General features: G+C 39.6%; 1 protein-coding gene across 9 annotated transcripts in view; it reads right to left on the bottom strand.

Moving 5' to 3' along the window:
• Positions 1-23906, bottom strand: part of LRP11 (LDL receptor related protein 11) — a 64332-nt gene that overhangs the window by 13665 nt on the left and 26761 nt on the right. For 2 of the 9 annotated variants that reach the window (XM_082474769.1, XM_082474767.1), the window contains exons 6-7: positions 8811-8906; positions 8161-8229 (exon numbers count right to left, since the gene is read on the bottom strand). The exons of 1 other annotated variant lie outside the window; for it this stretch is intronic. In XM_082474769.1, the coding sequence (XP_082330895.1) occupies positions 8180-8229; positions 8811-8906 (146 nt within the window). In that variant the 3' untranslated portion in view covers positions 8161-8179. Of the gene's footprint in view, positions 1-2909; positions 4703-4734; positions 5052-8074; positions 8109-8160; positions 8230-8810; positions 8907-23906 lie in introns of those variants that run through there. 6 more of the 9 variants (XM_082474765.1, XM_082474766.1, XM_082474763.1 and 3 more) reach the window with 5 other exon arrangements.

Below are 23906 nucleotides of genomic sequence, written 5' to 3'. Positions count from 1 at the left end.
CTCTAGAGCTAGCAGAACTAGCACTCCCAGCAAAGCCCTTCCCTCTGCTGTGTGCAAGTGTGTATGATTCCGGCAAATAGATCCTTAGTGAGGGGATAAGGCACCTCTCCCCACATCTTAAGTTAAAGTCTTAAATATTACTTCTTTGAAAATGGCTTTTAAAAAATTATGCATGCATGTTTTTACCAGTGTCTCTTCTTGGGCAGGGTCTTAGGTACAGGAAACTTGCATTAGTTGGTGGCCAAAACTTGTGAATTTGTTGCTGGCTTCAGTTTGCTGTTGTTACTGTTGCTTCTGGACTCAGGCCATGAACGCTTTTGATCCAGGACTCTGTCATTTGCGGGCGGTAGTTTCAAACATCAAGTATTCTTTAGGACTTTAAATTAATTCTTCAACTTATTCACTAGTCTGTATCCTTCCTAGCCATTATCAACATTTTACTCTATGTAAGTCCCTTTTTTAGGTCTTGGGGATAGAAAAAGGCCCTTACTCTCAAGAAGTTTGCAGTCTGGTTGAGGGGACAGTTTATAAATCTGATAAGACAAACTAAGTGGCATCTGATTGGTACAGACAAATGCTATGCCAAGCATTGCTCTTGGACTTTAAACTTTTTGAATTAAAATTTTTAGGGACTTCCCTGGCGGTCTAGTGGTTGAGACTCCACGCTTCCACTGCAGGGGGCACGGGTTTGACCCCTGGTCAGGGAACTAAGATCCTGCATGCTGCGTGGCGTGGCAAAAAAAAAAAAAAAATTTTTTTTTTAAATGTTAAATAAAGAGGAATGGATTTTAGGGGAGCATCAATAAATGGGTAAAGATGGAAATAATGAATTTAATTCTATCTATGAACTTTTCTCTTGAAAAGAATTGAATTAATATATGTTCTGGTCAGAGAGAAGAAATGTCTCTTTAATCTTTAGTATTCATAATTTCTAAAATATTTTAGCATTTCATTTTTCCTTATTAGAAGGACTTCTTTACATAATATGAAGGACAACAATAAAAACATGTTTAAAAGTTCCAGCCTAGCGAGGTCCTGTTGAAACAAGGTGATTTTTACAGATTTGATTTTATTAAAGCCAAATCAAGCTCTCAATTAAGAATTAAATTAAGAATTCTATTTTCTAACGAGGGCTTCAACCCTTTCCCAAGTAGTATTTAAAAATGACATTTGGGTTAAAAGTATACATTAACATTGTACAAATATTTTAAATCCCATTGCCCTAATTTTTGAAATCTGCGTTGTTCAAAAAAAAAAAGTTGATTACACTTTTAAATTGACTACAAGCTACTTATACTAAAGCATCTTAAAAATTCAATGTATTTTAAAATACAATAACATTTTAAAATAATAATACTCATGAATTCTTTGAAGGTATTCTTGGCATCTGATTGTCAGCAAGGAATAAAGGTCCTTTAATTTTGTTTCGTTAGAGAGGTAGCCATTTCTGATTTTCAGCTAAACGTTAACAAATTTTCTAATAGTTTGGTATAGCACTAAAATAACTCATGACTATGGTAATTGAAAACTAGTATTGCAAATGAAATAACAAATATGGGTTATTTTTTAAATGTTCTAAATGGGTTCAAAAGGCTAATAACTTAGGTAAGTAGTAAAATTCTTTCAGGGTATAAATCATTTCCTACAGCTTACTGTGTTCTTAAAGAACTATATTCAGTAAAACAAACAAGTTCTAATCAGCTTTCAGTTTCCTGTCTCAATTTCTCCTACCACTTTCCAGGAAGATGACAATATTTTGTCCCTGTTGTACTGAAAGGGTGGTCCAAATAGAGTGCCACTAAAAAATCCTGCTTGAAGACAACTGGCTGGCCCATGGGGCCCAAGGAAGTTTGTGTTTATGAATTATAATGTACTAAAAAGGAAAAAAAGTCTGATAATTTCCTTTTGTTTAACCCTTCTCATATCATCGCTACAGCGGTAGTTGCTGGTTCCCCACTTTAGGCTTTATCTTTTTAACTGACTTTGTGTTGCTGGGGCCAGGACTCTGAGAAGTGCTCCCTCGCCTTAGTGCCGGAGTGCTGTGCTGGGCCAGTGAAACCCTCCCCTCTTCCTCATTCTCTCTTTCCCTTTTCCTGTTCTTCTCTTCCCTTTCCCTCCTTTCCTTTCCTTTTTCTTTCTTAACGTGAGAGGAAGTTCTACGGCTGCTGGGTCTCAAGAACTCATTCTCACTTGGGTGGAGTGTGCCAGCAGGATGGGCATCACAGGATAACACTTGTGGCCAAAGGGCAGGTGACGGCAATACTGAGGGCACCTTGAGCATAAGAGGCAGCAGTCCAAGGGCCTAGGGCAGCTGAGGACGTTTGTATTTGAATTCCATGCCCTGAACACTTTTTACTGTGCCCTTTAAAGGACTGCATCACACTGAGTAATTTGTTTTGCCAGCATTATTTGTTTATTTTAATTTTTAGGTGATCATCCTGTCAGGATTTTGCCTAGAAATTACCTTATGGATCAAAGAGCCTGCAGAATTTCCCTGTTAACACTATTGTATCAGTTTTAAATCAATAGTAAAAAGGATATTTTCTAGGGAAAAAGACCTATGCTGCCACTGTCCGGCATCACGAGAGAGGATGTACAGTAAGTACATCACTAGCCCAGGAAAAAATCCAAATTCAAAATTCCAAGTATGGTTTCTACTGAATGTGTCACTTTTGCACCATCATGAAGTAAAAAAAAAAAAGTAAGTCGAAGCAACGTAAGCCAGGGACCATCTGTACTAGCAGCTATGATTATATTAAAAGTTGTAAGAAAGGCTTAGGAATATAATAAAATTTATTAAAGAATATTGTACACATAGATATGGGACATCTTTTATCAAGTGTTTCAACACCATAGCAATACTAAATTGTGTTTAGTTTCTTCATGTATAAAAGATGTGCTGAAAGATGCATGCCTCATCAGTTTTCATTTTATTGGATATGGCTATAGGTGACATCCTTCTATATAAAAACAAACTGCACAGCATCACATATAGAGTACAGACATCTTAAGTTCATTCACACAGTCATTTCTCTAAACTCCTTAAGGAGAAACTTAAATCTTTGCTCAATTCTAAAATTCATGCTTGAGTTTCTTAGGAAATAAAAATAACCAATTTCTTTGTTTTCCTAGAACTAGCTATCATTTGTTAATGTATATCTCTGACCAAAATTAAGTCTTTGCTAAAGGAACAGCTTACATCAGGTCCAGTCTAAAAATAGTTTTCTAGAGGGTTTTCAAGTATTTTAAAAGATTTGCCACTTATGGTAAAAAAAACAAAAAACCTATTATGTGAATAGGAACATCACATCATACATTCCTCTCAGTACAATAATTTCTAGAATGTGCATAGTCCCAGCATTAAGCAATGGTGGAAATAATATGCCTTTAAAATCCTACAGATTAAAAGGTAAAAGATGCTAAGCTAGACGCTGGTTTTCTGTAAAGATGAATTTGTGCAAAACCCCCTTATGCTCTGGGAGTACATAAGCCTGGCACTAGCTGTGTGCACATTATAACATTTTAGAGCATTAAATAAATAACGGAAAAACTGCATCACTCCACTGAATGGAAGAACCGCTGATACTTAAACACGTGACATTTTTACAAAAGCTGTACCCAGAAATCCATTCAGTGTTCTGTTTTTCAATTTGAATGCAGTTTTTTTCTTCCATCAACACATACTAATGCTGAAAACCAGTGACTATATAAATGAGCTGCTGTGTTCTGGACCATCGAGCAGTGTTGAGCAGATACAAGAACTAATCATCCTCCTTGCTCATTTTTCCCTCAGCTAGGTTTCTGTTAAAATTTTTGACCTGCCAGGTTCTCTGCTTCCATGACCATGTTAGAGCTATTTGTAATTCAAAGTCTGAGTCACTCTCCTTTTGGAGAATGAAGGAGCCACCTACATGACACGATGTCAGGCATTGGGAAGAACTCATATTCACCTTCCCTAGGCCTTATTGACCTGTTCATTAGGTTTATAACTTAGATATTCCTGCCGTGGATAACATCTCATTGAAGATGTACACTCACTTGAGCTCCATCCTCAGAAATAGGTTTTGAAGAGGAGAAGAAAAAGGAGAACACTGGAAGCTTAAAGTGAGAAATGGGAGGGCCACAGGACAAGGGAAGTGGGGTGGTATAAAGTGCCAATGGCTGGCTTCTAGAAAGTAAAGAGTTAACACTGCCTTTCTCAGGAACCTCTAGAGACTCTGAATTTTCTGCCTTGGCTAATTGCAAATTTCTGTTTTTAGGGATAGCTTATGTAAATCAGAATTAGATTTGTAAAAGTCTTTAATCATATGGACTCCTCTCTAAATTTCAAAATATTTCACATACTTCCCAAGGAAAATCAATAAATAAAAACAAAGGTTTAGTATTTGCAGAATCTTCAGCGTTTTCAGTAGTTTCCTTAGTTAAACAGAAGAGGTTAAAACCAAAACAAAACAAAAAACAGAAGAGGTTATAAATATCAGAACCCAAAATATATACAAATTATAAGTGAAACATGTCCTTGCCCTCAGCTATTTAAATTACACTTATTATAGATACATCCCATTTATGAGGTAGTCAGACTCCTCAGATGTAATGGGACGAGCCTTTTTAAGTTTCTGTTTCACCAGCCGTAGTCGACAAGCAACCATGAGAAGCAGCAAAGCAGTGATAGCCAAACCCAGGGCCAGGGGTAGCACTGCACCTGTGCAAAGGTTGGAAATGAACAGGGTAGGTCAGTGGTTAATACCAATAACAGCCACAATCCACTATATGATAAGCACTGTGCATGCACTGTTTTATTTAATCTGAACAACTCAAGTAGGTACTTATATTACCTCCCTTTTGCAGATTAACTGAGGTGCAGAAAGATTAAGTAATTGGCCTAAGAGCACATAGCTTGTAAGTTGCAGGTCTAGGTCTCAAACGAAGAGTTCCTTAAAACCAAATTGTGTACCCGGTTCCTATAAAATTTATATGCCATCAGCGGGTACAAACGTTGCAGTCAGATTACCCTTATATCCAACTGTAATAGACATTCTGTAAATAGACAACTGTAAAGACATTGTGACCATAGGAAATATCTTCATTGCAGTCATAGCTTACATCTATGGATTCATACATGATCATTCACCATTAAAATAAGTATGGACTAACTCCTGATTTTTTGCTCTGGTTAGGGCTTTAAGAAATTTTTGTTTCCTAAATCCAGAGAACCTACTCTCAGCCAGTAGAACCATTATTGAAAACTTGAGGAAAAAAAATCTCTAGTTCTCCTTCATAGGTTTTCTTCCCTGTGGGATTGATCCTAGACACCTAGACTAAAAGCAGCTTTTACTCCTCCTTCAGGAGTCTGGAAGGAACAGTGTGTACCCCAGATCAGTCTTTCTTTCTTATCAAGCTCAGCAGGGTCTATTCTTAGTCTGATCTGCTCTGTAGTCAGGCCAGGCTTGGAGATGATATGGTGGAACTATTTTTAGCTACAGGGGTCTTGCCAACTGGTCGAACTACAGGAGCAAAAACCTCCATTGCATAAGCTGATTTCATAACATTTTCTTTCATTTACTTATTCATTTTGCATAAATTAACAGCCATGTGCCTGACACTGGTAATCAAAGATAATAAAGAGCGCTTTATAGATTAAGTAATTTAATTCTCACAACCACCATATGAGTTTGTACTTTTATTATCCCCATTTTACAAATGAGGGAACTAAGCATTGAGAATTAAGTGACTTGATTTCTCTCAGTATGGAAGAGTCAGGATATGGCCCCAGACAGTACTGTTCCAGAACTACTATGGTATACCACTTCTCCAAAAGTTAAATGAGATTGTTTTTTAATGACTTCAAGTCTGGGTAGACAGACATTTACATGAAAAGATACAATAAAGTATTACAGTTACTATGGTAGAATTATATACAAAGTACAGATATAAAAAAGGAGTGGTCCATGTATCTCGTTCCTAGGATTTTTGCTCGAGTGACTTAGATGTATGATGGAGCTTGCTTGGGGTGGGTGAGGGAGATTATTTTTCGACAGTTTCAAATTGAGATGCCGACAGCCAACCCAGGTAGAATTTTCTCTAGGCTCTTCGATGATTTGGGCCTGAACATGTGGGGACCTTCAGCGTTAAGGTGATGGTTGCAGGGACGAAAGTGGGTGAGACCGCCAGAGAGGAAGGGAGAAGGGGGCCAGGGACAAGGCCCCAGGGAGCACCAACATTTCAGAGGGCGGACAAGGAGGAGAACCAAGGCACACAGGAAGAGCCAGGTCAGAGAAATGGTCAGCAACCAACAGAGAAGGGAGTCCTGGAAGCAGAGGGACGAGGCTATTTCAAGAGGAAAGTGGTCAGCAGAATCAAATCCTAAGGAGAGGTCAAATGAGGTGAAGCCTGGAGAGGCCGCTGCACTTAGCAACTGGGAATTCATTTACAGGGAGATTGAAGGCTGAGGGATGCTGTTTTGTTTTTTATATGTTTTTAGAGATCTGAATGCGTCTAGGGGAATGAACCAGTAGAGATTATAAACACTGGGAGTTAATAAATGATGGAGAAACAGACGAGGAGATAAGGAGCTGCATCAAGGTCAGGGGGAGAGACTGACCTTGGAAAGAGGGGACACCTTTTCCTTCAAGTGCTGGAGGAAAAGAAGAGAGGGTGGGTACCGACAGGTGTTTACATTTGGGGATAAGTAACTGATGAAGTTCACTCCTAATAGCTTTGATTTTTTGAGCTTAAAACCAGTCCCAGGTATAGCTGGCCTTCTCTCCAAGACAAGAGGGCCTGGAGCTGAGTACATACTAATGGCATTTCAACCTCTGGTTTATTTGTGGAATCCTAGGTAAAACTCCTGAAGAAGATTCTCAGGAACAGTCTGAGAGTTCAGTCTGGGTTCAGGAGGGTGGGATGAGGAAGTTGCATTAGTGACTCTTGGTACAAGACAGTCTTTTGGGTGAGGCCAGTATTCCCATAGAGAATTATGAAAGATAAAAATCTGTGGTAAGCCAACAGTCTATAATTTGATTCTAGAGCTGGCACATACATTCCAGTTTCCTAATGGCGACCTTGAGGAAAGAAGTTTTGAAAGGGCTAAGTTTGGACCTGAGGGTGCCAGTTCCCCCTGCATCTTCCTGTACTAGCCACAGAAGATGGATATGTTACAAAGGAATTGGGCAAAAAAAGAGACTTTGGTCAACCCCCAAAGAAACCCTGGGAACCCCAAACCATTGCTTACCAACTGGAACCCAATACCCAGCCCCAGTTCTGCTTGTTCAGGGTAGGAAAATGATTAGAGGCTGCCCTTCTAAGTGCGCGCAACTTGTTAAAAACACCAGCATTTAGGCTGCAGGGGAAGAGAGCTGTGGCTGAAGACCCCAGTCCCAAGTCTGGGGCTCAGAGGTAGCTATGGCAACAATAAAACCGCATACAATCTAGGGGAATTTTCTGTTTGCCAAAGTCAGATATGAGGTTGCTGAACTGTCAAATCTGATTCCTGATTAATGCTTTGATGACAAAGAAGATGAAGTCTCCCATAAAGTACTTGCTAGGATACTGAAAATTATTCTTGACTTTTAAATACTCAGTTGGCATAGTTTCTTCAGTGTTTTTAGTTTAGGTAATTTGAGATTTAAAATTTCCCAACCCCTTCTAAAACACATCACGATAGTTTTCTTAGAAACCAGCTAAGGGGATGAATTCGGCATTCTGTTCCTAAAACTGGGAGTGACACTCAAATATGTAACAATTAGGACAGGCACCGGGCAATCAGAACTGAGGCTCTCTGGATACATCTGGGCATGGGGGTAAGGGGCAGGCCCGGTTCTCTCTGTATGTCGACAGGGGATGGGTGTTTTTATTCAAACATCCTGGGACAGGCTAAGTCCAGCAGGCCAGCAGCCTGGGCAGCATCTAGGTGCTTGATACCTGGGTTATTTTAGCCATCTATTATTTAAGAAGACTACTTCTAGGGTAAAAAGAAAGTTTTCTCAATGTTTAGATCCATAGCTTAATAATCATATTTTGTTCTCCTAAATTTTCTTTTACTAATTAGCTTGTGAGATTTAGGATTAAAACTTACCTTTCTACAGGACTATCTTGAAAGTATTTTCCTTCTAGTTAAAAATAACCAAAATTATGAAATTACAGTATTCTTCTTCCACTTACTAAATATCCCCTGTACCACCTACACCCTTTCCCCATTCCTGTTGTCTTCCGTCTTTGTCACTGGAGCACCTGGGGAGAGAATTGGGTACTCTAAGACCTCTGCCCTTGTTGATCACAAATAACAATCACAATAGCCATCATTTATATGGCTTATTGCATGAGCCAAGCAATATGCTAAATGCTCTATAATGACTGTCCCATTTATTCTCCCTAACAGCTCTGTGAGGCAGGTATAGTTATTATGTTCATCGACCAATGAGGAAATTGAGATCCAGAGAGAGAAGATAACCTACCCAAGGTCATCGAGTTAGTGATGGATGAAGGATTTGAACCTTGGCATCTGGTTCTTAACCACTATGTCCTGAGTATCACTCGTTCCACACAATGTTACACCTGGAAGGGACTGTAGTGATTATCCAGTCCAATCAACTTATAGAAGAGGAAGCTGAGGTCCAGAGATGTGAAGATACTAGTTCAAGAGTCCCAGGATGAAGTATGATATAGGAGATGAGAATATACTAGTTCTTCTGACCTATAGATCCCTGTTCTTATCATAAACTCTTGCAGATTCATCTAATAACCTCAGCTACAGGATATGTGGTTCTGTAAATGTTTCTACCCTGCAATGAATTTCCAAGGTAAACGTTTACCTGCTTCTGGGGCTGGGTGTTCCCCTCCTCCTCGATTGCTCTTTGACTCAAAAATATAATTTTCCTCTTTTCTGTGCTTCCCTGAGGAACCACTATCTGTGGAAAATAAATAAAACATATTGAAGGTACATCAGAAACTTCAGGGAACAGACAAGAAAACAGATCCTTATTTATTTATTTATTTATTTATTTATTTTATTTTTTTTTTATATGGCCTTTATTATGTTGAGGTATGTTCCCTCTATGCCCACTTTCTGGAGAGTTTTTATCATAAATGGGTGTTGAATTTTGTCAAAAGCTTTTTCTGCATCTATTGAGATGATCATATGGTTTTTCTTCTTCAATTTGTTAATATGGTGTATCACACTGATTGATTTGCGTATATTGAAGAATCCTTGCATCCCTGGGATAAATCCCACTTGATCGTGGTGTATGATCCTTTTAATGTGTTGTTGGATTCTGTTTGCTAGTATTTTGTTGAGAATTTTTGCATCTATATTCATCAGTGATATTGGTCTGTAATTTTCTTTTTTTGTAGTGTCTTTGTCTGGTTTTGGTATCAGCGTGATGGTGGCCTCATAGAATGAGTTTGGGAGTGTTCCTTCCTCTGCAATTTTTTGGAAGAGTTTGAGAAGGATGGGTGTTAGCTCTTCTCTAAATGTTTGATAGAATTCACCTGTGAAGCCATCTGGTCCTGGACTTTTGTTTGTTGGAAGATTTTTAATCACAGTTTCAATTTCATTACTTGTGATTGGTCTGTTCATATTTTCTGTTTCTTCCTGATTCAGTCTTGGAAGGTTATACCTTTCTAAGAATTTGTCCATTTCTTCCAGGTTGTCCATTTTATTGGCATAGAGTTGCTTGTAGTAGTCTCTTAGGATGCTTTGTATTTCTGCAGTGTCTGTTGTAACTTCTCCTTTTTCATTTCTGATTTTATTGATTTGAGTCCTCTCCCTCTTTTTCTTGATGAGTCTGGCTAATGGTTTATCAATTTTGTTTATCTTCTCAAAGAACCAGCTTTTAGTTTTATTGATCTTTGCTACTGTTTTCTTTGTTTCTATTTCATTTATTTCTGCTCTGATCTTTATGATTTCTTTCCTTCTGCTAACTTTGGGTTTTGTTTGTTCTTCTTTCTCTAGTTTCTTTAGGTGTAAGGTTAGATTGTTTACTTGAGATTTTTCTTGTTTCTTTAGGTAGGCTTGTATAGCTATAAACTTCCCTCTTAGAACCGCTTTTGCTGCATCCCATAGGTTTTGGGTCGTCGTGTTTTCATTGTCATTTGTCTCTAGGTATTTTTTTATTTCCTCTTTTATTTCTTCAGTGATCTTTTGGTTATTTAGTAACGTATTGTTTAGCCTCCATGTGTTTGTCTTTTTTACGTTTTTTTCCCTGTAATTCATTTCTAATCTCATAGCGTTGTGGTCAGAAAAGATGCTTGGTATGATTTCAATTTTCTTAAATTTACTGAGGCTTGATTTGTGACCCAAGATGTGATCTATCCTGGAGAATGTTCCGTGCGCACTTGAGAAAAATGTGTAATCTGCTGTTTTTGGATGGAATGTCCTATATATATCAATGAAATCTATCTGGTCTATTGTGTCATTTAAAGCTTCTGTTTCCTTATTTATTTTCATTTTGGATGATCTGTCCATTGGTGTAAGTGAAGTGTTAAAGTCCCCCACTATTATTGTGTTACTGTCGGTTTCCTCTTTTATAGCTGTTAGCAGTTGCCTTATGTGTTGAGGTGCTCCTATGTTGGGTGCATATATATTTATAATTGTTATATCTTCTTCTTGGATTGATCCCTGGATCATTATGTAGTGTCCTTCCTTGTCTCTTGTAACATTCTTTATTTTAAAGTCTATTTTATCTGATATGAGTATAGCTACTCCAGCTTTCTTTTGATTTCCATTTGCATGGAATATCTTTTTCCATCCCCTCACTTTCAGTCTGTATGTGTCCCTAGGTCTAAAGTGGGTCTCTTGTAGACAGCATATATATGGGTCCTGTTTTTGTATCCATTCAGCCAGTCTATGTCTTTTGGTTGGGGCGTTTAATCCATTCACGTTTAAGGTAATTATCGATATGTATGTTCCTATGACCATTTTCTTAATTGTTTTGGGTTTGTTTTTGTAGGTCCTTTTCTTCTCTTGTGTTTCCCACTTAGAGAAGTTCCTTTAGCATTTGTTGTAGAGCTGGTTTGGTGGTGCTGAATTCTCTTAGCTTTTTTTTTTTTTTTTTTTTTTAAACTGATTAGTTAAGCCTTTGGCTTGCCGTTTTTTATTCTTTGTTTTTTTTTTTTAAATTAATTAATTAATTAATGGTTGTGTTGGGTCTGTGCGAGGGCTTCCTCTAGTTGTGGCAAGTGGGGTCCACTCTTCATCGCGGTGCGCGGGCCTCTCACTATCGCGGCCTCTCTTGTTGGGGAGCACAGGCTCCAGACGCGCAGGCTCAGTAGTTGTGGCTCACGGGCCTAGTCGCTCCACGGCATGTGGGATCTTCCCAGACCAGGGCTCGAACCCGTGTCCCCTGCATTGGCAGGCAGATTCTCAACCACTGCGCCACCAGGGAAGCCCCTCTCTTAGCTTTTGCTTGTCTGTAAAGCTTTTGATTTCTCCATCAAATCTAAATGAGATCCTTGCCGGGTAGAGTAATCTTGGTTGTAGGTTCTTCCCTTTCATCACTTTAAGTATATCATGCCACTCCCTTCTGGCTTGCAGAGTTTCTGCTGAGAAATCAGCTGTTAACCTTATGGGAGTTCCCTTGTATGTTATTTGTCGTTTATCCCTTGCTGCTTTCAATAATTTTTCTTTGTCTTTAATTTTTGCCAGTTTGATTACTATGTGTCTCGGCGTGTTTCTCCTTGGGTTTATTCTGTATGGGACTCTCTGCGCTTCCTGGACTTGGGTGGCTATCTCCTTTCCCATGTTAGGGAAGTTTTCGACTATAATCTCTTCAAATATTTTCTCTGGTCCTTTCTCTCTCTCTTCTCCTTCTGGGACCCCTATAATGCGAATGTTGTTGCGTTTAATGTTGTCCCAGAGGTCTCTTAGGCTGTCTTCATTTCTGTTCATTCTTTTTTCTTTAGTCTGTTCCGCAGCAGTGAATTCCACCATTCTGTCTTCCAGGTCACTTATCCGTTCTTCTGCCTCAGTTATTCTGCTATTGATTCCTTCTAGTGTAGTTTTCATTTCAGTTATTGTATTGGTCATCTCTGTTTGTTTGTTCTTTAATTCTTCTAGGTCTTTGTTAATCATTTCTTGCATCTTCTCAATCTTTGCCTCCATTCTTATTCCGAGGTCCTGGATCATCTTCACTATCATTATTCTGAATTCTTTCTCTGGAAGGTTGCCTATCTCCACTTCATTTAGTTGTTTTTCTGGGGTTTTTTCTTGTTCCTTCATCTGGTATATAGCCCTCTGCCTTTTCATCTTCTCTATCTTTCTGTAACTGTGGTTTTTGGTCCGCAGGCTGCAGGATTGTAGTTTTTCTTGCTTCTGCTCTCTGCCCTCTGGTGGTTGAGGCTATCTAAGAGGCTTGATGGTAGGCTCTGGTGGTGGGTAGAGCTGACTGTTGCTGTCCTTATTTATTTTTTAAGGATGGACTTAAAATCACTGGACAGAGATGGGGGAAAAAGCACACTGTCCCAGAACTCCCTCCCCGACCCAGAGAAGGAAGGAAAGACTTCAGCTAGAGAAGTCAAGGGTAGTCTTGGACTTTATACCATGGAATGCAGAAACAGTCCAGAAACGTTTTTCTTTAGAAAATGAACGGTGAGCATACACAAGGCACTCAGACATGCTACTTCACTTTCTTACCTCAACGCTGCTTGGCAGGCATTAATAGCTGCATTTTTTTCTGGTCAGACTCAGAGAGGTTCAGCACTTACCCGGGTTCATTCAAGTAGTCAGTGGATCATAGGGCTGAGATTTAAACTCAGGTGTGTCTAACTGCTTGTTGGTGGAAACCAGCACTTCTGATTTAATGACAGGCTGTTAACTGTTTAACTGTTCTATTCAGTTATACTACTGAGAGCAAATATAAAGAAAGACCAAATCTCAGGATTTTTATCTCAGGTTCTGATGAGCCATGGCTGTGTCATTCTACTATTTGCCATCTAGGAATTCATAGCATTTGTGTGCTTATTATATTGACAGTATGGTAATTAAGGAGTTACCCTCAGGCTGTAGTTTAATTTCAAGTGAGATTTTTGCAAAATATGTTGCTTAATGGAAATGAACTGGAAATGATCTGCTGACATGAGGAATTTTATGAAGAAACAAACAAAAAAATTAAAGCTTCTTTACTCATTTGGCATCAACAGAAATGTTCATAACACCTGCAACTAAAATAAGACTATTCAAAAGTAGTACCTAAAATTCCTTGGTAATTTGTAATAAGAAGTATACATGAATTCACTAAGGATCACAAAATCAACTGCAAAATGGAAAACTGCGAAGTTATTCCAGATACCTACTAGAGCCAGAAAAAGCAATGATTTAAAATGATCATTGCAGTCACGTGTTAATGCTGTTAAACAGGAGGGGCTGTCAATACCTTTATTTCATTAAGGCATCATTAATGCTCCTTTTCACTCAGCCCTTCATGCTATCAGTCACCACAGCAAGCAAACCTCTTTTCTGCCTCTGGGCCGCACGCAGCCTTAGGTCTCCACCACCTATGCCTCGGGAACTGCCAGAGCCTCCTCCCTGGCCTTTCTGCTTTCAGACATTCCTACTGGAGTGTGTCTGCAAAGGCTACTCATCCCACTCACTCAGCATCAGTGCAGTTAGATCAGCCCATGTTTGCCTCTCTCGGCCAAGGCCACAGGTTCACTGCATTCTACTGTGCCTCTAAAAGACCATGCGTGCCAGCCTAAATATAGCCAATAATTTGGGCTTCCTTCGTAAACTCGAGCCCAACGAGGAGAGAGATGAGTAAGGCATAAGCAATTTCCTGTACGCTAGAGAACCAGATGTATCTTTCAAATTGAATTCTACCCTTGTCTACTTTACTGTAGTGGTGGAAACCCCACTCCCTCCCAAACAGGGAGGGGAGGAAAAAGAAGAGGAACATCCAGGGTGAGACTGTAAAAGAAGACAGTGACCATCGAGGAACCAAAGGGGAAAGAGACAGCCAGGTAACTGCTATTAGTGGCTGGGCTTCTCAGTCCATGAAGGAAAGTGATTGTCACCTGAGGCTGTGGATACCTGTGTCCCAGTAAGATGGGGACAGGGAATATTGAATCTAAATGACAGGGCTGCTGTAGCACTGGGGCCATAGTAAAGTTAGGCTCTTGTCCACATGGCAAGGTGTTTTCAACACCTTCGGATTTTGTGGACCAATGAAAATTCCAAGTAATTTTGGGGGCCAATTTAGGGTTGTCAATTTTTAATTTTGCCAAGTAAAGACATGAAAAGAAATGACCATTTACTAAGGCTATCACCTTCACTTCATTGTAAAGTAAGGATATGTCTAAAAGCCCAAATCATGAAGGATTTAATACATAAAAAGGACAGTTCTTTAAACTGAATAAATTTAGCCTTATAAAAAACTCATTACATTGTGCTTACTTTTCTCCTTTTGTCACGGGTGGATGAAAGCTTTATCATGGATGGTACTACTGTTCCTTCTCAGCTAGCTTTGGGTACTGAAGTCGCTAAATTCTGTTACTATCCTTTTTGACTCAGCCTGTGCAAGAACCCTTGGTCAAATCGTCAAGGCTCTCCATGTTGCCTTCTCTTCCCGACAAGCACTCATCAGTTTGGGCAGCTGGGGTACCCTGCTTAAGCAATTTTCATTCCCAATTCCATGTGCTCACGCCATGAATTGAAACCTTGGCTTTCCACTTATTCAGGTTCTTTCTACCCATACCTTGGAGCATGACTGAACGCCTACAACCATCACAAAGCCAGGGCTGACCTGTCCCCTAGGCGCAATGGGCACAGAGCTCAGAGCCCATGGTACTTTTACTTTTAGGGGCCCACAAAAAGGTTTTAATTTCTTTTCTTTCCTTTTTTTTTTTTTTTTGGCCACGATGCGAGGCTTGCAGGATCTTAGTTCCCTGACCAGGTACTGAAGCCAGGCCACGGCAGTGAAAGTGCCGAGTTCTAACCATTGGATCGCCAGGGAATTCCCTTTAATTTCTTTTAAAATCACAAAAACCAGGAAAGTCCCTGGTAGTCCAGTGGTTAGGACTCTGCACTTTCACTGCCAAGGGCAGTGCAGCCAAAAAAAAAAAAAAAAAAGAAAATCACAAAAAACAGGAATATAATAATAATAAATATATAATAGTGAATCCAGCCGGTGTCATATTCATCTCTATACCAACACAGTAATTTTACACACACACACACACACACATACATATACGTATATATGTGTGTGTGTGTTTATATATATATATATATATTTTTTTTTTAAATGGAGGAAGGGGCCCATGAAGTGCCTAGGGCCCAGAAAGTCATAGTACAGCTCTACAAGTAGCCAACCCAACTACTCCAGTGCTCATGGATCTCTTTCTTCTGTGTTTCTAATGCCCTAACAGAAAGTACATACAAGCAGGGCTCAATGGCGCTGTAGCTGCTTCCTGGCTCTGTAGCTAAGAGAGAAGGTCCTCGAGCACACAGCAAGGCTTGCTGCACAAGCCGTCCTCCCGCTGGGGCTGGTATTAGACTGCTAAGTTAAATCCTGGCTTCATCATTTACTAGCTGTGTGACCTTGTCTGAGGTCTGAAACCCTCTGTGCCTCACTGTCTTCATCTAAAGATGTGGATAACGATATGAACACGTCACTAGGTTGCTGTAAAGACCACAGGAGTGCGCAGTGACAGGCACTCAGTGAGTACTGTCACCAGTGATAAATTTGGAAGTGGAAAGATCACATGGCTGAGAACTCATGTCTAATTTTTTAAAAATAATGGGCCAGAAATAAAAACACCAATATGGGGCTTCCCTGGTGGCGCAGTGGTTGAGAATCTTCCTGCCAATGCAGGGGACATGGGTTCGAGCCCTGGTCTGGGAAGATCCCGCATGCCGCGGAGCACCTGGGCCCGTGAGCCACAACTACTGAGCCTGCGCGTCTGGAGCCTGTGCTCCGCAACAAGAGAGGCCGCGATGGTGAGAGGCCCGCGCACCGCGATGAAGAGTGGTCCCCACTTGCCGCAACTGGAGAAAGCCCTCGCACAGAAACGAAGACTCAACACGGTCATAAATAAATAAATAGAAGAACGTGAATTTCTAAAAAAAAAAAAAAAAATACTTTAAAAAAAAAAAAAAAAAAACACCAATATGTACCAGTCTCCAATTCTTTTCAGAAGATTAACTGGCTTGTCTTTCATCCAATGGAAAAATATAAAATACAATCATACCCCGAATATATTATGGGTTCAGTTCCAGACTACTGCAATAAACTGAGTCACATGAATTTTTTGGTTTCCTAGTGCATATAAAAGTTGTTTTTACACTATACTGTAGTCTATTAAGTGTACGAAAGCACATGTCTAAAAAATCAATGTACATACCTTAATAAAAAATACTTTATTGCTAAAAAATGCTAACCATCACCTGAGCCTTCAGTGAGTCGAAATCTTTTTGTGATAGTAACATCAAGATCACTGGCCGTATATACAGATGGCCAAGAGGCACATGAAAAGATGCTCAACATCGTTAATTATTAGAGAAATGCAAATCAAAACTACAATGAGGTACCAACTCACACCAGTCAGAATAGCCAACAAATAACAAATGCTGGAGAGGGTGTGGAGAAAAGGGAACCCTCCTACACTGTTGGTAGGAATGTAAGTTGGTGCAGCCACTATGGAAAACACTCTGGAGGTTCCTCAGAAAACTAAAAATAGAATTACCATATGATCCAGCAATCCCACTCCTGGGCATATATCCGGACAAAACTACAATTCAAAAAGATACATGCACCCCTATGTTCATAGCAGCACTATTCACAGTAGCCAAGACATGGAAGCAACGTATATGTCCATCGACAGATGAATGGATAAAGAAGATGTAGTACATATATACAATGGAATACTACTCAGCCATAAAAAAGAACAAAATAATGCCATTTGCAGCAACACGGATGCAACTAGAGATTATCACACTAAGTGAAGTAAGTCAGAAAGAGAAAGACAAATACCATATGATATTAGTTATATGTAGAATCTAAAATATGACACAAATGAACCTGTCTACGAAACAGGAAGAGAATCACGGACATAGAGAAAAGACTGGTGGTTGCCGAGGGGGAGGGGTTGGGGGAGGGATGGAGTGGGAGGTTGGGGTGAGCACATGTAAGCTCTTATATATATTGATAGAATGGATAAAAAGGTCCTACTGTATAGCACAGAGAACAATATTCAATATCCTATGATAAACCATAATAGAAAAGAATATTAAAAAAAAGAATGTATTTATATGCATAACTGAGTCACTTTGCTGTATAGCAGAAGTTAACACAACATTGTAAATCAACTGTACTTCAACTAAAAAAAAAGGATCACTGGTCACAGATCACCATAAATATAATAATAATGACAAAAAAAGTTTGAAATATTGCAAGAGTTACCAGAACGTGACACAGAGACACCAAGTAAGCAAATGCTGTTGGAAAAATGGCACCAATAAACTTACTCAACGCAAAGTTGCCATGAACCATCAATTTGTACAAAATGCTGTATCTGCAAAGTGCAACAAAACGAGGTATGCCTATAACTGCATTCACAATTTCCCCCCTCTGTCTCTTTCCAATGGAGATGAGAGATCGTTCATCTTAATTCTGGAGAGGAACTCAGGACTGGGACCACCCCTACACTGTTTCCATTTTTGATTTGAATTAACGGTCTTATAGGCTTGTAGTTCTCTTGCCACTGGACTTGAATGTTCTAGCAAAAATTCATATAGCGCTAGCAGTTACTGAGAGACATAAATTATATTTACACATAATATCTCATGCAATCTTTGTAGCAACACTGTGAGAAGATATTATCCTCTTACAGGTAAGGAAATGAAGTTCAGTGATGTTAATTACCTGGTTGCTAATTCAGTGGTACTAGAATTAGAACCCAGGACTGATCCAAAGCAGGAGCTTTTCCACTGAACCATACTGCTCTCAAAGTCACAGCTCTGAGAACTGATAGTCGATACCATATTTATTTACTCATATCTTAGCAAACTAATACTCAAATCTAGGCAAAATCACAAATTTACATTTCCTTAGGAAGGTCTGGGACAAGGCTCTACTAGGGATGCAGTAGAGAAATAGGTTAATTGTTCTTGGAAAGGAGACCTTGCCTTGGAGATGGGTTCATTTAAAAAACTATACAAGTTCATTTTGAATCTTCAGTTGTCACATTTGAAAAGTATTTTCTTAAATGTCTTCATTCCCTGGGGAGAGAAAGCCAGTGATACAGGATCTGGGAGAGATCAGGTATTAGGGAGAGGGCAGTGCACACAGGAGACTTCAGAAGACACAACCGTCATGGACTCTAGAATTTCCTAGGGGACTTTCCCTGCCCTCTTGGTATTTGAAATGTGAATTTCTGTTTTCTACATTTTTGAAGGAACTGACCATAATTTCCCAGACTGCCTGATTCAGTCTTCCTAGACATCAGCATATGGAATGGCACAGAAAAATGCCTCACCTCCATACATCCTATCATAGGCTCTAACCAACGCAGCAGTCAGAACAAAACAAGAAAATTCCATCATTTACTTATGCAAATAATCCATTTTGGTAATGATCCTTTTAGAAGGGTTAGGAAATTATTTTTCCCCTCTTCTGAATGATCTATTGTGTTATGTTTATCATGCATAGCTACGCATTCACAGAGAGAGCTGGAAGCTGGATGGAAGTTATTTTAATTTCATTTTCAGTCACCATAGAACAGGCAGGCATGTTCCAGAGGGAAGTTGGAAAACCAACAGGGAAAGTGGCTACCATATGGGCCTGCCTTCCAGAATGTTCTATAGCTTCCTGTGACCCCTGCCAACTAACACAGACCACAGAATTGTCCTTTCTCACTATTCACTGGTAGACCACACTGCATGTGTGCAAAACAGGTAAGAGGAAGCTCTCTTCAGGAAATGCTCTGGATTGTCCTAGGACGAGATCACAGCTAACCAGTGACAGCTGGTCTGCTCATACTGGAAATGTTATTTAGGCCTCATTATAGTCATAAAACTCATTGGCATTCTCTTTGCTCGTTTTCATATTGTTTGTACTAGGCAGCCTTGAAAAAGCCTCTACAGCTTGCCAAAGATTAGTTTAAAGGAGTTCCAAGTTCATTCTTGGAGGCAGGCTAAGAAAACTATCAGTGTTTACGAACATATTTGTATTTGGCTGGAGGGTAATATTTTAATCCTAGCAGAATGCTGCAGGTATTCAACTAACTTCTAGATAAAATAAACCATGTCATTTTGTTTAAAACCAAGTGGTTCCTTGGGACTGACCCAAGTGGGTCAGATGTCACAAAATAGAATTTACTGTATAAACCATCTATAGATTTCAAATAATAAAATTATGTAGTCCCCACTACAGTGACCAAAGCTTTTAGACTGATACCTCGTAGAAGGTAGGAGGTGCCTTTTCCAAGACCAATATTTCTCTCAGTGCCCCAGAATACTTGGGTATGCTTAAAGGCATCTGCTGATTATAGCTCATTAGATGACATTGTCCAAAGAAGTGAGTAGGTCAACGAAAGAGGACGACTCCCTTCAAAATAAGTTTGTGGAAATAACCATCTGATTATCTTCATTTGTGATAAGTACATTTCCTTTAACTGGATTTCCATTCATTTGAGAATCCAGTTGATTCCTGCCACCATGTTGGAACATAATAGACTATTCAGCTGTGCTGCTTAATAGGCTTCAACACATTCAAACCACCTTCCCAGAAGTGTTGCTATATAGTTTCAAAATGGTTTCTCAATTAGAATAAAGATAGTTCAACGGAATGAAAATATGAAATACGGGGCATGTGAAAAAATTCCTTTAAATATCCTTTGTGAGAATGTCCTCTCTGAATAAAATACTTTCCATAGTAACGCAAAGGTAGAAGTTGCTCGCTCATTACCTCCAGAGATAAGGCAAACAGCGAGGCTTTGGCATATTTAGCATGGGAATCCGAGAAAGTGCAGGCAGAAACCCTCACCTCTATACAGAACGTTGTGCGTTCTACTAAGTCCATGCCTTAATCTGGATCCTTAAAGAATTTGGCTAACCTGCTGGGCTGAACATGAATTCTCATTTCGAAAACAAAAACAAACAAACAAAAAAGCAGATTCAGTGTGAATGTGGATACACTGCCACTTTTCTAGCACTCTGCAGAGCTGGAAACCAGATTTCTTTCCTTCGGCTGGGTCAGATACAAGGGGACAGACAGCCTTTGAATGGATGACTTGGGCCATGCAGGCAACAGGCCCTGCAACTGCAACCATCTTCAACAGCACAGCCGCTGTGCTATTGCATCCCAAGCAAGCGCAAGCCCCGCTGCGACGCTGTGATCCGCTCCGACGATTCTAAGAGGCCGGAGTGTGTGTTCACTGGTGGAACTGAATATTCGCACACACCCTTAACTTCATCCTTAGTAACATGCTTGGGATAAATTCCCAAGGGCAGGATAATTGGGTCAAGGCATACATACAAAGCTTCAGAAACTGCCCTCTGGAAGACTATACTAATTTGAATCCCACCAAAAGTATGTGAGACTTGTTTCTCTGTACTCTTTTCTTTAAAGACTTTTTTTTAAAGGTCAAGTCTTATTTATTTATTTATGGCTGCGTTGGGTCTTCGTTGCTGCGCGTGGGCCTTCTCTAGTTGCAGTGAGCGGGGTCCACTCTTCACTGCAGTGGGCGGGCCTCTCATTGTGGTGGCTTCTCTTGTTGCACAGCACGGGCTCTAGACGTGCGGGCCTCAGTAGCTGTGGCACACGGGCTCAGCAGTTGTGGTGCATGGGCCCAGTTGCTCCACAGCGTGTGGGATCCTCCCGGACCAGGGCTCGAACCCGTGTCCCCTGCATTGGCAGGCAGATTCTTAACCACTGCGCCATCAGGGAAGTCCCGTACTCTTTCCTTTTTTTAAAAATATTTATTGGCTGCATCCGGTCTTAGTTGCACACATGGTATCTTTTATTGCAGCGCATGGGCTCTTCATTGCAGTGCGCGGGCTTCTCTCTAGTTGTGGCTCGTGGGCTCAGTGGCCCCGTAGCATGTGGGATCTTAGTTCTCTGACCAGGGATCAAACCGGCATCCCCTGCATTGCAAGATGGATTCTTAACCACTGGACCACCAGTATCTCCCTCTCTGTACTCTTATAAGCATTATTATTATGTTTTCGCCTTTGCCAATGTGATACATGAAAAACTGCATCTCATTACTTTCTGTACACATTATTAGTATTAATCTTAGTATCTCTTTAGCGTCTCTTCAATGAATTAAGTGTTATTTATCCTCACAAGTCTGCGGGGGAAGGAGGCAGCAGAAAAATTAACTTGTTCATATTTACTGTACTAGCTGATGATCCTTGTAAAACTCAGGCATAGGTCACAAACAATAATGCATTTTTAAGTCTACTATGTTATGCTGAATATAACATAATTTCAAATCACATGAAATTGGAGGCTGGGGATTCCAGTCTGGTGGTCTCAGGGATAACAGAAGAGGAGGGAGAAGGGGGATGCTGTCCAAACAGAAACCACGTGTTGTGGGAGCCCTTTCTAACACTTTCAAGGTTCTATTCTTTCCTTCCCACTTTCTTTACCCTGGACTTTATTTTTTTTTTATGTAATATTTTAGCTGTGCTGCGCAGCATGCGGGATCTTAGTTCCCCGAACAGGGATCAAACCCGTGCCCCCTGCAGTGGAAGTGCAGAGTCCTAATCACTGGACCGCCAGGGAATTCCCACCCTGGACTTTCAAAATTTGTGTTTTTGATGGACATTTAATAACGTATAAAAATACTCATAAGTGAGAAAAATAAAAGTTTTGTAAAAATAATATTCTAATTTTGTTAAAAGTGAATAAATGTATGTGTGTATGTATATAAGTAAAAGTAACTGGAAGAAAATGCAACAAAATGTTAATGGTGAGTTTTGCTAGATGATTTAAATTTTCTTCTTTATAGTTTTCTATATTTTCCAAATTTTCTACAGTAAATACATATTACTTTAGTGATTAGGAAAAATAATACACAGTATAAATAGTAACTGGATATTAATCTCTTTGCATCTGTGAAACTCCATTCTTTACATCTTCATAGCCCAAGTCAAAGGCTTATTATCAAAAAGAACAAAAATAGAGATGCAGGGACTTCCCTGGCGGTCCAGTGGTTAGGACTTCGCACGTCCACTGCAGGGGGCACGGGTTTGATCTCTGGTCGGGGAACTAAGATCCCGCATGCTGCTGCGCCATGTGGCAAGGCCAAAAAATTTTTTAAAAAATAGAAATGCAAAAATATTTTAGATTGGGTGTCAACTATCATTAACTGGTGGTGGCAGCCTGGAGCATTATTTGCAAAAGGGTTCTGAGGCTGAGTCCTCAACCCCCAGGAGATAAAGCTGGGATCACAGGGCAATATCTAGCACGGACAAGGGCTAATGGAGGCACGCGTGAGCGTCAGGCTTTTCATATTCCCCAAAACAGATACCAGGCTAGAAGGGCCTTAGGGGTCATCTGGTTGAAGCTTTTATTAACTGATGAGGAAACTGAGGTCCAGAGACATGAAGCAACTACTCAGGGTTCTAAAGGCAGAGCCATGACTAGAACCTAACAAAGGAGACTGGCCTTTGGTCTCCACTCTGCCTTCAGCTAATTCATTCAAGTTCATGTGTGCCTCTCGTCCACAGTGACGGAGCAAGAGTTCACCCATTGTGGCCTCCAAGAACTCAGTTCTCTCTGTCAACTTCATCCCTGCTGCCCAAAACACCTGGTCTCCCCTTACTCTGTTTCTTAGGTGACTGTCTTCTCCATACAAACATTCCATATGGAGAAAATGGATTCAAACAAATCCCAAGGTTTGGAAGGAGTGGCAAAATTCTCCCATTAGGTGGCAGTACCAGCAAGGAATAAACAAAAGCAGGCATCCGAAGGGCACTTAAACTAAACTGTCTGAAAGAAAAGCCTTTTGTAGGATATTTTGTAGACATATTTGTATCGAAGCACTTTAAAATCTACAAAGTCCGGGGGTGTGGTGGTGGTGGTGTGATGAATTGGGTGATTGGGATTGACATGTATACACTGATGTGTATAAAATTGATGACTAATAAGAACCTGCTGTATTAAAAAAAAAAAAAATTATTCAAGTCATCCAATGATGGAATGACCCAGTTGATTGTATGACTGATTTGACCAATAACAGAGTGATGTGAGTAACAAAGAGATCTGTAAGTCATTTTATTTATAGGAAATTTTTAAATTCTAAGAACTACTCTGAAGACTGATCATGAAGTTATCTTGCTTACTTGGTGAATTTAGATCTATTTTTAACAAATCACAAACCTGTAGAGTGATAGTACACATTCTGAGGGCTTTAAAAAGATCTTTCTTATGTGATTATTTAGGTGATTTTTCCCTTTACTTATTGAATGTTTGTATGTGCATCTGTATGTTGTATGTGCATCTGTATGTGAGCATGCACATGTGTTGGGAAATATAAGTAAGAATTTAATACATTTATTTTACAGGAAGCTTTGAAGAGACAGAGCATCTCAAGTTTTCAATTTCTAACATAAATACATTTTATAGATAATATATTGTTTCAGGGAGTAGAACAGATATTCTTCTTTGGTGATTACTTATTGATTTTCTTTTGTCTATAACAATTTAAAGTACTTTATTGCTTACATTTAAATAATTGCTAAATCAATAGTAAGTTATACAACCATATAGTGGATATATGTATAGAGATATTATCCAGAATACATGCCCTGGTCAGAATGGAGACTTGTAGAAATACTCACTTTAGATGACTCTTATAAGAGCAGAAATGTGAATAAAGAAAATTATCTTACATTTCATCCTCAATGCTCAATTTTTACAAGTCATTTTTGTGATCTAACTTTTAAATAGGACAACCTAAGGCAATTGTAT

The sequence above is a fragment of the Balaenoptera physalus genome (genome assembly GCF_965194825.1).
Source record: "Balaenoptera physalus genome assembly, chromosome: 9".
NCBI lineage: Eukaryota > Metazoa > Chordata > Mammalia > Artiodactyla > Balaenopteridae > Balaenoptera > Balaenoptera physalus.
Note: the sequence above shows the minus strand (reverse complement) of the source record. Positions and strands in the feature narration are given on the sequence as shown.